Source organism: Balaenoptera borealis (assembly GCF_965194805.1).
Source record: "Balaenoptera borealis genome assembly, chromosome: X".
Classification (NCBI taxonomy): Eukaryota; Metazoa; Chordata; class Mammalia; order Artiodactyla; family Balaenopteridae; genus Balaenoptera; species Balaenoptera borealis.
In genome coordinates this window covers 93,325,868-93,342,781 of record NC_138881.1, presented here as the reverse complement: position 1 = coordinate 93,342,781, position 16,914 = coordinate 93,325,868, and the positions used below count along the sequence as shown (strand labels likewise).

The 16,914-nt window shown below is 40.5% G+C and overlaps 1 protein-coding gene across 16 annotated transcripts in view; it reads right to left on the bottom strand.

Moving 5' to 3' along the window:
* Positions 1–16,914, bottom strand: part of TMEM164 (transmembrane protein 164) — a 160,869-nt gene that overhangs the window by 63,800 nt on the left and 80,155 nt on the right. Inside the window, exons 4-5 of one of the 16 annotated variants that reach the window (XM_082377492.1) lie at positions 14,096–14,156; positions 12,409–12,543 (exon numbers count right to left, since the gene is read on the bottom strand). The exons of 14 other annotated variants lie outside the window; for them this stretch is intronic. In XM_082377492.1, coding sequence (XP_082233618.1) covers positions 14,123–14,156 — 34 coding nt within the window. In that variant the 3' untranslated portion in view covers positions 12,409–12,543; positions 14,096–14,122. One more of the 16 variants, XM_082377491.1, reaches the window with a different exon arrangement.

Genomic DNA, 16,914 nt, shown 5'->3' with positions numbered 1-16,914 from the left:
CACAAGCCCCAAGGCTGCTGTTTGTTTCTTTCTGCTGCTTGTTGTTACCAATGCTGTGGTGATGGTGATGATGTGCACTTGACATATTCCAGCCAAGTATCAAATTAGCTGCTTTAAGTAAATTCTCTCGCCGAATTTTTACAGCAATCTTATGAGATGGGTACAATTATTGTTTGCATTTTGCGGATGAGGAAACCAGGCTCAGAAAAGTGAAGTGACTTTGTCAGTGCCACACAGAGGACAGTAGAGCCACAATGCAAACCCAGGTTTATCTGACTGCAGACCCCTCTCACTGTCTTGTACCAGAGCCTGCCTCCCTTCCTCCATTGCAAATATGACCTCAGGTACAGAGTCACAGATGCTCCGTTTTCCTTCCTTTTGGTTTCAGGGGTCTCTCTTACCACCCCCTTCATTACCTGCTCCAGGCTTAATAAGCTCTCAGGGGATGACTGTCGGGAGACGGTTCTTAGGCCATGCCAGCCCAGCAGTCCTACGGTTTAACAGGGCTTAGCTTGTCCATGAAACGGAGGAGGCACACCAATGCAATGTCCCTCCTGCCTCCCCGGATTGGCCAGACTACCATGCTTTTACGACAGCATCCTTCTAGGGGGCACCCCATGCTCTCAGAAACTGACTGTTGAAAACTCTGGCTCGAGACTCAATGTCTGGAGCAGGGCTCATTAACAGCCATTCCAGGGCTGGGGTGAAGTAACGTGTGGCCTAACTCTGCCCCTGGACCCTCCTAAGCGACAGCCACAGCAGAAACACTCACCCTGGGAGAGGAAACATCTCACTGGTAGTCGAGGTAAAGCTGAACTCTAGTGCCAGGCTTTGCCACTGACCTTAAAAGAATGCTGGCATTTACACAAGGCCAAGTAGATATTTGGGCAACAAAAGTTAAATCTTGAGGATAATGGAACTGATCCCAAAGGCTCATGGAAGGTCAGAGATAAAGAAGATAAAAGCCAACATCAAGATTCAAAATAACCAATAAATTCCTAGATAAAGACAAGCCTTGTTCTGGGTCCTCAAAATTCAGTTCCACAAGCTACATATAGGCCGAAGGGTGAATTATCCTTAATATATAAAAGGGTCTTGCATATCACTAATTATAAAAAATATCTAACATATATTGAGCAACTTTCATGTGCCAATCACTGGACTAAGTATTCAAATGCATCATCTCATTTAATCCTCACAGTTTTTATTATAATCAGTATCATTTTCAATTTCACAGCTGAAAAAACCAAAGCACTAAGTGATTAAGTGACTTGCCCAAGATCAAACAGATAATAAATAAGTGGCAGACGGAGAAGTCACACTCACCAAGTTTCAAGACCGTGTTTTTGCTGCTGTACCCTGCACTTCAAATCCATGATATGAACATTACACATGTTGCGTGCGTGCGTGTGTGTGTGTGTGTCAGACAACAGACCAGGTAGGAAAAAAGGTTCTGGGATGCCCATGGGGCAGGGAAGGTCATGTCTAAGAGCGACAGAACCCCTAGTGTGTTCTGTTGCAAAACTGCCCCAATTACACAGCTGCACTGTCCTCTACAGACCCAGGGCACAGCCCAACAGGTAAATGACTGACCACATCAGGGGCAAAGGCTTTTGCTTTTGCTTTATACCACCTCCAGCCTGCCACTCAGATTTCTATTGGGTATTGGAAATAGAAAATGAGCCACTAGAAAATCCAGTGAGAGTTCCCTCATCTGCACACTGGGAATAATAAGAGTTCCAACTCACAGAATTATTATAAGGAGTTGATATGTATAGAGTGCTTTAAAAAGTACATGGCATACAGTAAGACTCAGATACATGTTTCTTAAATAAATGGTGAAGAGCTCACCTAAAAGCCTCATATTAAAAGGGGAGAAGGTTCACGAACCATGGAGGAAAGTCAAACTGTTTTAAAAATTCGAAGTGTGAGAAGGAGATCGAGAGAGAGCAAAAGGACAGACTGAAGGCCAGAACCAAAGAGTAGAGCTTGGAGATGGACCCCAGGTCAGTTAGTCACACTTATAAATCTTCTTCTTGCCGGCTAGAACACTTGGCCATTACCACTGTCACAAATATTCTGTCAGCTTTTTTTGTTTCTGTGTAGGATACTGTACTAAGTTACCTTAGTTGGTAACAACCTGGGGCAATATGGCAAGTGTTATGGGTTTGATTCTCTTTCAGGTCAGTTAATTTCATTAAATTTAGTCCACACACATTAGTCCATTAGTGTGTGTCTAATATCGTCTCTGGCGCTATAGAGAAAAGGAGATCAATATAATTAAGACCTAGTATTTGCCTTCAAGAAGCTGACAATCTTATTGAGAAGCCAAGAAATAAAATAACTAGAGGAAATGTAGTATAATGGTTAAGAACTTGGTTTGGAATCAAACCTACGTTCAAATCCCAGCTCTACCACTTACTGGCTGAGTTGACTCTGGACAAATCACTTAAAATATGTGATTCAGAGACTTCCCTGGTGGTCCAGTGGTTAAGACTCTGCGCTTCCACTGCAGGGGGCACGGGTTCGATCCCTGGTCGGGGAACTAAGATCCTGCATGCCCCACGGCATGGCCAAATAAATAAATAAATAATAAAATTTTCAAAAATAAAGAAAAAAATATGTGATTCTGTCTCCTCAATAATAAAATGGGGCTAATAACAGTACCAACTAAAAGAGTTGCTGAGAGAATTTAATGAGGTAAGACCATGTAAAGTGATCAACATAGTGCCTAGGACATAGTAAGAACTCAATACATGATAACTATTATAATCCTTAATAAAGCAAGGTAAATGAATATCACATTATTATTCACAATGACAAATGAAGCTATTAAAAAACCCTCATCAGATGACATATTTGAATTTAGCACTTGATTATAACCAAGAATCAAAAGACATGGAACAGATAAAGTTCTCTGAGTGCCTGGAAAGGAAGATTCATGGAACGAAATTCTCAAAGGAAATTATAAAATATTTTGAACTGGACAAAAATTAAAATACGATATGCCAAAATGGGTGAGATGCTTATAACATGAAATTCTTATATTAAGAAAAAAGTATGGTCTCAAAGCAGTAACCCAAGATTCCACCTTAAGAATCCAAAAAAAAGAAGAGCAAAATAAACCCAAAGCAAGCAGAAAGAGTGAAATAATAAAGAGCAGAAATCAATGAAAGTAAAAACAAAAACAATAGAGAAAAATCAATGAAACAAAAAGGATGCCTTTGAAAAAGGCAATATAATTGAGAAACCACTAGGCAGAATGACATGGATAAAAAGAGAGAATGCAAAAGTTATCAATATCAGGAAGGAAAGAAGGGATATCACTACAGCCCCTCAGGAATTAAAAGGATAATAAGGATATACTATGAATACTTCTATGCACATAATTCAACAACTTAGAAAAAATGGAGAATTTCCTCTAAAACCACAAACCACTAAAACTCACCAAAGATGAAATAGATAACCTGCACAGTCCAAACCTTGCCATTTGTGACAACATGGATGGACCTTGAGGGGATCATGCTGAGTGAGGTAAGTCAAAAACAGAAAGACAAATTACTGCATGATCTCAATTATATGTAGAATCTAAAACAAACAAATAAACAAAACAACGAACTCATAGATTCGAAGAACAGACTGGTGGTTGCCAGAGGGCAGGGGGTTGGGGGTGGGTGAAATGGGTGAAGGTGGTCAAAAGGTACAAACTTCCAGTTATAAAAGAAATAAGTCATGGGGATGTAATGTACAGTGTGGTGACAATAGGTACTGTACTGTATTATTTGAAAGTTGCTAAGAGGGCATATCTTAAAAATTCTCATCATAAGAAAAAATATGCAACTATCTGTGGTGATGGATATTAACCATCTTAAAAATTCTCATCATAAGAAAAAAATATGCAACTATCTGTGGTGATGGATATTAACCAGACTTATTGTGGTGATCATTTCACAATATATACAAATATCAAATCATTATGTTATATACCTGAAAGTAATATAATGTTATATGTCAATTATATCTCAATAAAAAAGAATCTGTAGTCAAAACTCTTCTGAATAAGACTCAGATGGCTTCAGTGATCAATTCTACCAAGTATTTATACAACCTGGTCCAGAAAATACAACAGAAGCAAGCATTTCTCAACTCATTTTATGAGGCTATTATTACCCAGATACAAAAACTGTGGGGCAGGGGGAGGGGAGGTGGGAGGAGGAGGAGGAAGAGGAGGAGGAGGAGGAAAACTAAAACTAAACTAATATCCCTCATGAACACAGACCCTAAAATTCTCAATAAAATGTTAGCAAATCTAATGCAGCAATATAAAAAGAACACTACTCTATGACTAAGTGGGGTTTGTCCTGGTAATGAAAGGTTGACTCAGTATCTGAAATTCAATTAATGAATTCTACCAAATTAACAGTGTAAAGAATAAAAAAGTATATGATCATATCAATTGATACAGAAAAGGCATGTCAAAATTCAACATCTATTTATGATAACAAAAATACCAACAAACTAGCAATAGGAGGGAACTTCCTCAACCTGATAAAGGACATCTAAAAAATACTATGCCCAAAATCATACTTAATGATACCGAATGCTCTCCCCATTAACATCAGGATCAAGACGAGGGTGCCCACTCTCAGCACTCCAATTCAACACCATGCCAGTAGTCTTAGCCAGTGAAATAAGGTAACAAAAATAACAGAGATTGGAAAGGAAGAAATAATACTATCTCTGTTTGCAAAGAATTATTATATTTGTAGAAAATCCCAAGGAATCAACAGAAAAGTTCCTAAAACTAATATGATTTTAGCAGGGTTGCAGGATTGCAAGGTCAACACACAAACATCAATAACATTTCTACACAATAGCAGTGTAAAACTGGAAACCAAATTTTTTAAAATATATACTACTTATATTATCTTCCCCAAAACTGAAATACTTAGGTATAAATCTAACAATATATGTACAGAATCTGTACACTGAGAACTGCAAAAGGCTGATTAAAGAAAGCAGAGATCTAACAAATAAAAAGACATACCATGTTCAAGGATTAAAGGGTTCATCATAAGGAAGATAGATGTCAATTCCTCCCAAAATTATCTATAGATTCAATGCAATTCTGATCAAAATCTCAGCAGGATATTTTGTAGATACAGGCAAACTGACTCTAAAATGTATATGAAAGGGCAAAGAAAGAATAGCTAAAATAATTTTGAAAAAGTAGAAGGTAGATGAAAGAATCACACTACCTGACTGTAAGCCTTACTATATAAAATTATAGCAAGCAAAACAATCTGGCCAAGAAAAGACATCAAACGACGAAACAGAATAGTCCAGAAATAGACCCACACTGATAGAGTAATTTGATTTTTCATCAGATTTGGAGGCCAGAAGGCAGTGGGGCAATGGGCAGATACATATTCAAAGTGCTAAACAGGTGTGTGTGGGGGGCCTGTCAACCAAGAATCCTATATCCAACAAAACTATCCTTCAAAATTGAGAGAGCAATTAAGACATTTCCAGAAAAGCAAAAACTGAGGGAGTTTGTTATGACTTGACCTGCCCTGCAAGAAATGCTAAAGGGAGTCCTGCAGGTTGAAATGAAAGAACACCAGACAGTAACCCAAAGCTGTATGAAGAAATAAAGATCTCAGTAAAGGAAAATACATGGGCAATTATAAAAGCAAGTACTAGTGTAACAGCAGTTTGTAACTCTAATATTGTCTACATGATTTAAGAGATTAATACATTTTTAAAAACACAATTATTAGTCTAAAAGCTAGTGTTACTGTAACTTTGGTTTGTAATTCCACATTTTGTTTTCTACATAATTTAAGAGACTAATGCATTTAAATAGATTAAGTTTGGGGGCATACATGTATAAAGATATAACTTTGTGACATCACTAACTGAAAGGGGTGGGGATGCAACTGTAAAGGAGCAGAGTTTTTGTATATTACTGAAATTGAGCTAATAAATTCAATGTAAAATGTTATAACTTTAGGATGCTAAGTGTAATCCCCATGATAACCACCAAGAAAATTGTTGGAGAATATATGCGAAAAGAAATGATTAGAGTATTAAATTGTTACACTACCAAAAAAAATCAGCTAAACACAAAAGAGGACAGTAATGCAGGAAATGAGTGACAGAAAGTTATAAAGCATATAGAAAACAAATAGCAAAATGACAGAAGCCCCTGCTTATCAGTACTAACTTTAAAGGTAAATGGATTAAACTCTCCAATCAAAAGACAGAGATTGGCAGAAAGGATTAAAAAAAAATATGATCCAACTGTATGCTGTCTACAAGAGACGCACTTTAGATCCAAAGACAGAAATAGATTGAAAGTGAAAGGACAGAAAAAGATATTCCATGCAAATGGTAACCAAGAGAGCAGAGGTGGCTATACTAATATCAGACAAAATAAACTATCAACCAAAAGAGTTTACAGGACTTCCCTGGTGGCACAGTGGTTAACAATCCGCCTGCCAATGCAGGGGACACAGGTTTGATCTCTGGTCTGGGAACATCCCACATGCCACGGAGCAACTAAGCCCATGTGCCACAACTACTGAGCCTGCACTCTAGAGCCCACGCACCACAACTACTGAAGCCCGCATGCTCTAGGGCCTGCACACCATAACTACTGAGCCTGCGTGTTGCAACTACTGAAGCCCGTGCACCTAGAGCCCATGCTCCACAACAAGAGCAGCCACCGCAATGAGAAGCCCGCACACTGCAACAAAGAGTAGCCCCCACTTGCCACAACTAGAGAAAGCCTGCGTGCTGCAACGAAGACCCAACGCAGCCAAAAAATAAATAAATAAAAATTTATAAATAAATAAATAAATGTCTGCCCAAATAAAAAGAGTTTATAAGACGAAGAAGAAAATTATTTACTAATAAAAGGTTCAATACAGCAAGAAGATATGACAATTATAAACATGTTGGTACCTGATAACAGACCATCAAAATATATGAAGAAAAAATGACCAAGTTGATGGGAGAAATAGACAGTTCTACAATAATAGTTGGAGACTTCAATACTCTACTCTCAGTAACAGAACAGTCAGACAGAAGAAAAGCAAGAAATTTGAGGACTTGAACAGCACAATAAACCAACTAGATCTAACAAACATATAGAGAACACTTTACCCAACAACAACAAAATTCACATTCTCTCAAGTGCATTTGGGACATTTCCCAGATAGACCATATGTTAGGTGGCAAACTAAGCTTCAACAGATGTTAAAAGATAGATATTACACAAAATATCTTCTCTAACCATAACAGGATGAAGTTAGAAATCATTAACAGAAGTACAGTTGACCCTTGAACAACATGGGCGGGGGGTGTTTTAGGAGCACCAATACCCCAAGCAGCGGAAATCTGCATATAACTCTATAGTTGGCCCTCCATATCCAAAGTTCCATGTTCACAGATTTAACCAAACGCAGATTGTATAGTAAGTACTGTAGTATTTATTGAAAAAGATCCGTGTATAAGTGGACCCATGCAGTACAAACCCATGTTGTTCAAGGGTCAACTGAAAAATGGGAAAATTCACAAATTTGTGAAAATTAAATACATTCTTAAACAATCAATGGATCAAAGAAGAAATCACAAGGGAAAGTAGAAAATGAAATGGAAATCAAAATCGTAATAAGATACTATCTCACACCACTAGAATGGCTACTATCAAAAACAGAAAACAACAAATGTTGGCAAAGATATGGACAAACTGGAACTCTTATACACTGTTGGTGGGAATGTAAAATGGTACAGCTGCTGTGTAAAACAGTATGGCAGTTCTTCAAAAAATTAAAAATAGAATTACTATATGATCCAGCAATTCCAATTCTGGGCATATACCCAAAAGAATTGAAAGCAGGGGTTCTATGGGATATTTGTACACTGATGTTCATAGCAGCATTATTTACAATAGCTAAAACATGGACGCAACCCAAGTGTCCATCAACAGGTGAATGGATAAACAAAATATGCTATATACATACAATGAAATATCATTCTGCCTTAGACATTCTGACACATGCTACAACATGGATGAACCTTGAGGACATTTTGCTAAGTGAAATAAGCCAGTCACAAAAGAACAAATACTGTATGATTCCACTTGTATGAGGTACCTATCTAGAGTAGTCAAAATCGTAAAGACAGAAATGCTGGTTGCCAGGGACTGGGGATAGGAGGTAATGGGATTTATTGCTTAATGGGTACAGAGTTTCAGTTTTTTTTTTTTGTTTTTTTTTTTAATTTTATTTATTTATTTATGGCTGTGTTGGGTCTTCGTTTCTGTGCGAGGGCTTTCTCTAGTTGCGGCAAGCGGGGGCCACTCTTCATCGCGGTGCGCGGGCCTCTCACTATCGCGGCCTCTCTTGTTGCGGAGCACAGGCTCCAGACGCGCAGGCTCAGTAGTTGTGGCTCACGGGCCTAGTTGCTCCGCGGCATGTGGGATCTTCCTGGACCAGGGCTCGAACCCGTGTCCCCTGCATTGGCAGGCAGATTCTCAACCACTGCGCCACCAGGGAAGCCCAGAGTTTCAGTTTTTGCAAAATGAAAAGAGTTCTGGAGATGGATGGTGGCAATGGTTGCACGGCAACATAAGTGTACTTAACGCCACCGAACCGTACACTTTAAAAATGGTTAAGATGTTACATTTTATGTTAAGTGTATTTTATCATAATAAAAAAATGAAAAAAGATCTCATAGAACTGTACGCCAAAAAGTCAACTCTACTGTATGATAATTAAATAAAATTCAAAAATATATGAGAAGCAAAACACTCAACTCTCCCAGCCTCAGCTTTTACACCTACAAAATAAGTGATCCTAGACTCTAAGCCTTTTAAATAGTGCTTTTTCCCTCTAGTTTTAACACTAAAATTTTCCAACATACAGAAAAGTATAAAAATAATATAAAAAGAACCTCTGCATCCAGCATCCCACTTTAATAAATTTGAACATTACTGATTTAGTTGAAGTTCCGTGTAACCTTCCTGAATACCATTCATCTCCTCTACCCCCTAACCAGATGGAGCCTTTATTCTGAAGGAGTTGGAGTCCTTCCTATGTTTTTATACATTATTACATTTGTATATATCCACAAACCATATACATTGTTGTTTCACGTCTATCCCATTAAATAAATGATAAATGATATACTGTGTGTGTGTGTGTGTGTGTGTGTGTGTGTGTGTGTGCATATCCATCCCCTTCTGCAAATTACGTTTCATTCAACATGGCTTCTTCTAATTGGCCATGTTAACACACTTAGTCTGTTTTTCACTGCTGTATATTTTTCAATTATATGAATATATTAGAAGTTATTTATACATTGTCATGTTGATTGAAGTCTGGCTCGACATTTTTCCCTTCAGCCAGGAGCTACGTTAAGATTTGCTTTCTGTTATTTGTATTATAAAAACAATAGATACATTTCTATCATCCCAGAGCCTAGGGTTCTTCCACTCTGAACTTCTGTTTCCGTAAGCCCTTGGTCTCAGAGTATATACGTTTTGCCCGCTGTGTGAGGCCCCACAGCACAAGCCTGTCATGTAGCAGGGAATGCAGTTAGGATCCTACATCTTTTAACTCACTTATCAGAAAGCGTGCCAAAAACCGCTGAATCTAGGTGGAGGTCATAGCCGTGCTTGGTGTACTGCCCTGTTCACCTTTCCATATGTTTGAAAAATTTCAGAATAAAAGTTGGAAAATAAAAAACAAGTAAAGAAAACCAAACAAGTATAACAGGAAGGCTTGGCTGGCTTTGCCTGTGGGCACGAAGATAAACTTCCTGGTTGCAACTGGCGGTTTCCCACTTCCTTGTTCTGGACCAAATGGGGCTACACAACTGCAGAGGCTCCAAAACCTTTCTTCCTGTGAATTTCATGAAGTTGGCCAAAGGCCCCATCTGGAAAGTGCTCAACTAATGAAAAGGGTTACTTATCCGAAGGCAGTTTTCATTCTGAAATTCTACTTATCTGCATGAAAGCAATTTTCCTTCCCTGGGATCCTAATTCTAACAGTTAAGTTAGTACACAGATGGTGAAGCGTCAGGACAAGGGTAATTCTATATATTATTAACACCTATTGATTACTTAGTCTATGTTAGGATCATCTCTCATCTAATTGTCACCACCAAAGAAGTAGTTACTATTCATAGGCTTCTTTGACAAATGAGGAAATAGATGCTAAGATTTAAGCCTTGCTCCGAAGGCTTAAGAAATAGCAGAACTATATAACCTAAAGCCATCTACTTCCACCGCTGTCTTCAAGATTCCACAAATCATATCTATCCAAGAAACCAAATGTCGAATAACAGGGCACGGTTTAAATACATATTATGTCCACTCAAATGATGAAATACTATGCAGTCATTAGAAATCATGTTTAGAAGAATATTTAATGACACTGGGAAACAATCATAGCATATTAACTTTTACTATATTACAAAGTAGCATGTCTAAAATAATCCCAATTTTGTTTTTCATAATGGGCATATATACACAGAAGACTGGGAGGAAATTATACCAACATATTAACCGAGGAATTATCAGTTATTCTTATTCTTTATTGTTCTGTAACACTTGATGTTTTCCTTATAGTGACGGGATTACTTTTATAATGAGAATGAAACGTCTATTTTTTTCTTTTCTTTTTTTTTTTTCCTTTTTCTTTCTCTCTCTCTCTCTCTTTTTTTTTTTGGCCGCACCGTGCGGCATGCAGTATCTTAGTTCCCCGACCTGAGACTGAATCCGTGCCCCCAGCAGTGGAAGCGCAGAATCCTAACTACTAGACCGCCAGGGAATTCCCCCTACTTTTTCATTACCCACTGAACAGCTCCTACACAGCTTACCCAAACCTTATCTATTATCCTGTACTGTTTTTCCCTCCTGGAATTACTTTTGCCCAATAATTAGCACAGTAGATTCTGCACTTGGCTTCCAAAAGGATTAGGTGTGCTGACAAAGTACAAAGAGGCCCAAAATGATCAGTCCCCGCTCCTCTGCTGAGAACTCCTTTTCATGCTTCCCCAGACGGGAAAAGTCATCTGTATCTCCGGCCTTGCTTTTACCGGGAAATTGCGTACATTCAAGCACATGTTGAAAGCAGAACAGCCCAACGAGAGAGAAAAAAAACAAAAGCAGTCCCTGCTCCAAAAACCTTCAGAGAGACTTCCAGGAGAGAATTTGGGGAGATGAAAATACTGAATCAGAATCTGTGGGCCAGGGACTTCCCTGGTGGCGCAGTGGTTAAGAATCTGCCTGCCAATGCAGGGGACACGGGTTCAAGCCCTGGTCTGGGAAGATCCCGCATGCCACGGTGCAACTAAGCCCAGGTGCCACAACTACTGAGCCCGCGTGTTGCAACTACTGAAGCCCGTGCACTCTGGGGCCCATGCTCCACAACAAGAGAAACCACCGCAATGAGAAGCTCGCACACCGCAACGAAGAGTAGCCACTCGCCGCAACTAGAGAAAGCCCGCGTGCAGCAACGAAGACCCAACACAGCCAAAAATAAATAAATGGTTTTTTTTTAAAAAAAGAAAGAAACTGTGGGCCAAGACTGTAGAAGTCAAAAATTCCCAGGAGAGAACAAAATTGAATATGTACACGTGGGGAGAAAGGCTGCTTCTGCTGTGTATGGAAGGGGACGGGAGACCTGTGAACAATCTGAAAGCTTCTTCCCTCTTCTGTGCATTAAGGGAGAATACGTATGGTTGCAGGCAGCAAGCTGGCAGTGGCTCAGAGGACCGCAGACACCAGAGCAGCTTCCGTATCAGAAAGGAAATTGGTGTCCTTGAATTGCTGTTTATTTACTACGGATTTTAGGTTCCCAGTATCTTTCCCTTTGAAATCTACAGCATTCATATGTACGGCTTCCTCTCCCGTGCCAAGAACAGTCTTAATAAAGCTGCTCAGGTCAGAGGCAGTCTCCCAAACACCCTTTTCAGTAATGAGTCCAAAGCTAGACCAAAAAGCAGCTGCCTCTGAGGTGAAGATGCCAAAAGGCTGCTCCTTTGGGGCTTCCAGAGCAGCTGGTCTGTTGAGCACTAGGAAAGGGGGTGCTGAGATGGTGAAACCATTAAGACACAACAGCTTCAGCCAGAGCCCACCTCATGAACTCAGGGCAGTCCTAGAGATATGAGTCTCCCTGGGGAGAATACTGCTGTTTAAAAATCTGAGTGTATAATAAATGGGATCTAGAAAAAGGGAGGGTCATGGGGCTATTGAACTCTCATAATATCATGTGGCCCCAAGGCCAACAGGGCATCAATCTTGCAATGCCAAGATCACATGTCAGGCTGTCCTAATTGCCCTCACACACCCCCATGCTTCCCTCACCTACCTTGGCTCACACCCGGCCTCCAGACCTCTTTCCATCCAGCAATGCACCCCTGCTCTCTGTAGCACAGATGAAATTTCATCTCATCTCCTTCAAAAGCCTCTCCAGATTGAGTCAGCAGACACTCATGACCAAATAATCCTGCTTGCATCACAGGTCCACTCCCCTCCATGGGTACATGAAAATAAGCAGATTTAAGGGGTTCAGCGTTGGGAGGTGGGGGTCCCCGTACCCTACACTTCCTGAGGCAGAGGACGTAAACCAGCTCTGGGCTATGCGATTTTCTTACCTGGGGTGGGGCAGGGGAAGAGTTCTCTGCCATGGGTGCTCACAAGACAGCTAAGCTGGCTGATCACAACCCAAAGCTAGTCACTCCCTTTTCCTCCATCTATTCCTTCAAAATACCCCAGCTCAGAGAGAGGAACGTCCCAAAAGGCTGGCTTCTCTAAGAGGTTCCTAGGCCCTTGTGAAACCAAGAATTCCATCCTTTTCTAAAGACAGTTTTCAGCTTGCTCTTCGGCATCCTGGCTGCTAAGAGGCTATTGGCACTCAGAGCCCTCTGTGGTGGCGGGATCCACGGAGACAGGGAAGGGGGAGTGAGCGCTCGCTACCAAGTGATGATGCCATCTTCCTTCCAACAGAGAGCACGAAACTCCGAACTACCCAGCGCTGCCCAAGGCTGCTCCTGGCCATGCCTGCAGTTCACATGACTGGTGGCCCTTCAGCACCAGCCCCGCCTTTCAGCTGCAATAGAGAGCTCCTAGATTTCCTCCGACTTCAGCTTCAGATGGGGCACGATCATATAAATGGATCTGGATATGCTAACTCTTTTCTAAGAACAGCATTAAACACACCAGAGACCTGCTTCCCCCAGGGAGATGGGAGGCCACGGTTAGACTTTAGGCTCTTTCCAGGTCTTAGAAACGCTGAGGGCTGCCAAGGCTAGAGCTGGGAAGTTGGAGAACGTTTTCCACACCACTGAGAGAAATGTGGCCTGGGGTCCTGAGAGCAGCATTGTTTCCAGAGGTGAAGGGCCCAGGTCTCCAGCTGACAAGCAAATCCTAATGGCACAAGAATCTTGGCAAGGAGGTGCAGCAACAGCTGACTCAGACTAGCGGCTCTTCCTTTTTAGCCAGTGAACCTGTTGTGGTTAATAACCAAAACACTAGGAGTTTCTAGCCTTGGGAAGAGACCAGATCATCTACAGGAAGCATCACCAGTCGCCAAGAAGGAAGAACCGGCTGGCTTTTCAGCTGCATCTGATACGAACACTTGTGACAGCTGCAGAGGTTCCCCAAGCCTCGGGAGAGAGGAGAAAATCCCTGCTCCGATCGTTATGCCAGAAAGTGTGGCTATAAACTCTGGGTATCTCTATCCCTAAAGAGCATGGGATGATATCACCAGGATGAACTGCAGCTTTCCAGAACCCCACCCCACTCCAACTATGATACTCCTTTTAAATACTCGAGAAATCTGTCTCACCGCCTTTGAGCTTTGGGCAAAGTCCCTGTCTTATTGTACACATGGAATTTCCTATTCCCTCCTCCTCTCTTTCTGTGTGCTAGATCGAATGGCTCTAAACGCAGGGTCAGCAAAATATGGTCCTCCTGTTACGTTTGGGTCGGGAGAGGGGGGGTGATTTGCGTGGTAAAACACACATAATATAAAATTTAACATCTTAACCGTTTTTAAGTATATAGTTCAGTGGCGTTAAGTACCTTCACAGTGTTGTGCAACCATCACTGTCATCCGTCTCCAGAACTTTTTCGACCGGTCCTCCTGTTTTTGAAAAGTTTTATTGGAACACAGCCAAACTCATGTGTATACATACAGTATTGTCTATGCTGCTTTCATGCTACAGCAACAGGTACGTAGTTAAAACACAGATCATATCGCCTACGACATCTAGAACATTTATTATCTGGCCCTTCATAGAAAAAGGTTGCCGACCACTGCTCTAAACCAAAATATAGGGAATTCCTTCGCAGTCCAGTAGTTAGGACTCTGCGCTTTCACTGCCAAGGGTGTGGGTTTGGTCCCTGGTCGGGGAACTAAGATCCCGCAAGCTGCGCAGCACGGCCAGAAATTAAAATACATATATATATATATTTATATATACACACACACACATTTATACATACGTACACACACACTGGATTTCTAGTTTAAAATAGCATTTGCTTAACCGCCACTAACACAGCCTCTCCCAGCTTTCCACTAAAATACCTATCAAGATACAGAAAATGAGAAAACTCCCCCAAATTACTGAAAACTTAGACTGATGGTCATCCTGTTAACAATAATCTGGAAGAAATCTCCATTAACAGTAAACCTAAGGCTGAAATGAGAAAAACAACAACCTGGGGCCAATTCGTGCAGCAGAAACCTGAAACAAGATAGTAAAACAGTGAGTCCTTACACCACGGTCAGCCTCACGGCTTAGCAATGCAGAGTTCATCTAGCAACCAGCAAACTGGACAGCCACGCCTCCACTACAGGGCTACTGTCTGCAAGGGAAACCAACAATTCCCAAAGCTGGTCTATATCCGTTTGGAGACTCCTCCCATAAACCAAAGGGCTGAAGTGATGGCTTTGGTACTGCCACACTGCATTCTGGGAGTGGGAGACTTCACAAGTAAAACTCAGGGACCAATGCATGTTGGAGGCTGTAGCTTTTCACATACTTTATATGTTCAGCGTATCAGAGAATCTAGTAGTAGGATTAAGCGATTCCATATGGGTCCAGCAGAACCCACCAGATGAAGCTGCTAGACACTGGGAAATGGGTTGGAAGCTCTGTGCATCAACCTGGCCACCAGGAGTGGAGCTGAGAAGGGGTTCTAACCAATACCAAAGAGAATATGAGGATACTCAAATGAAATCCACATACCCTGTGTCTTTAACAAAGAATAAATAAATCCTCCTTCTACTATGCATAAACATACCCCCAAAGACAGCATGCTTCCTATGAAAACCTCTAGCAGCAGAAGGGAAATGCGTATCATTCTGAAGACTTGGAGGAAGCACAAAAGTCTACATTTAGTGTCTGAACCAGAAGAAATATTTTAGAAAATGGCATCCTCAAGAGAATACAAGAAAACATGGACTCTGTGAAACAGGTGTAGAAAGCCACTGGAATAAAAACATATTGAGAAGGAAAGACACCAAACTGGAGTGAAGAGAAAGCTCAGCAAACTGAGGAAGAATTACAAAGAAATATTGTAGCAGCAGAATTAAATTTCACACTGGAGATGGCGAAGAGCAGAATCTATCAAATTCGTAGTATGGTGGTCAAATCTGAACCTCTCCCAAGTATGTGGAGGAAAAGGAAAGCTGACCTTAGAAATCCAACAAAGGTTGTTATTAGGAAATCTATTAATGTAACGCACCAAATGGGGAGGTCAAAGGAGAAAACCCAAATGAACCTCTCAACAGATTCTCAAAAAGCATTAGCTAAATTCAGCAACCATTCCTGATTTTAAAAGGGGGGGGGTTGATAATTTAAGAATAAATTCTTTAACATTATAAAGGATGTTTAATCTTAACCAACAACCAACATGAGAGTCAATAGAGAAAACGCTAGGAACATTTCCACTAAAATCAGAAAGAAGGCAAGAATTCCTGCCAGTACTACTATTATTTAACATTGTCCTGGAAGTTCTAGCTAATACAATCAGGCTTGAAAAAAGTTTTGCTCTTTGAAGGGAGATAAAGTTATCATATGGGAGTTGATACTATTAATTTCCAAAATAATCCAAGTGAAGCAACTGAAAAACTACTAGAAGAGTTAAGCATGGTGGCCAAATATAAAATAATCATATTAAAAAAATCAAAATCTTTCCTATGTACCAGTAATAATTAGTTTGAAAATATAATAAATAAATGATACCATAAACTACAAACTGTCCAGGAATGACGTTGATGAGAAATCTGCAGGATACACAATCCACACACACCCCCTAGAATAAATTAAGAAATCTACCATATGTCTTTTCCTGGATAGAGAGACTCATTATGGTAATGACATTAATGAAATTTTAGATTTAGTCATTCCAATCAAAATAACAGTATTTGGAGGAAGAGTCTGACAAAAACATTTTAAGTTCATTTGGAAGGAAAAAATGGTTCAGACTAGCTATGAAAAAAGTGTGAGTAAAGGAACAGTCTGGGAAGAATGGTGAAGAGAAATCTGGCCTGCTGGCTGTTACAAATACAAGAGTCTGAAATTGGTGGCAAACTCAACAGAGACATCGATGGGATAGTATAACAAACCACCCAAATAAACCCTAGTGTCAAGGAGGAAGAAATTTTCCTCTGCCCTACTAGGTTCTTCTGGATGGTCTAAGAATTCAACTGACGTGAGACAGACTAACAGGAGAAAATCATACAAAAGTTTAATAACATGTATACATGGGAGAGAGCCAGGAGAACTGAGAAACTTGCCAAAATGGCTGGAACCCTCAGCTTAAATACCATCTTCAGCTAAAGACAAAAGAGGATGCGGGGAGTAGATACGTGGGACTTCAAAGTTGAGGGT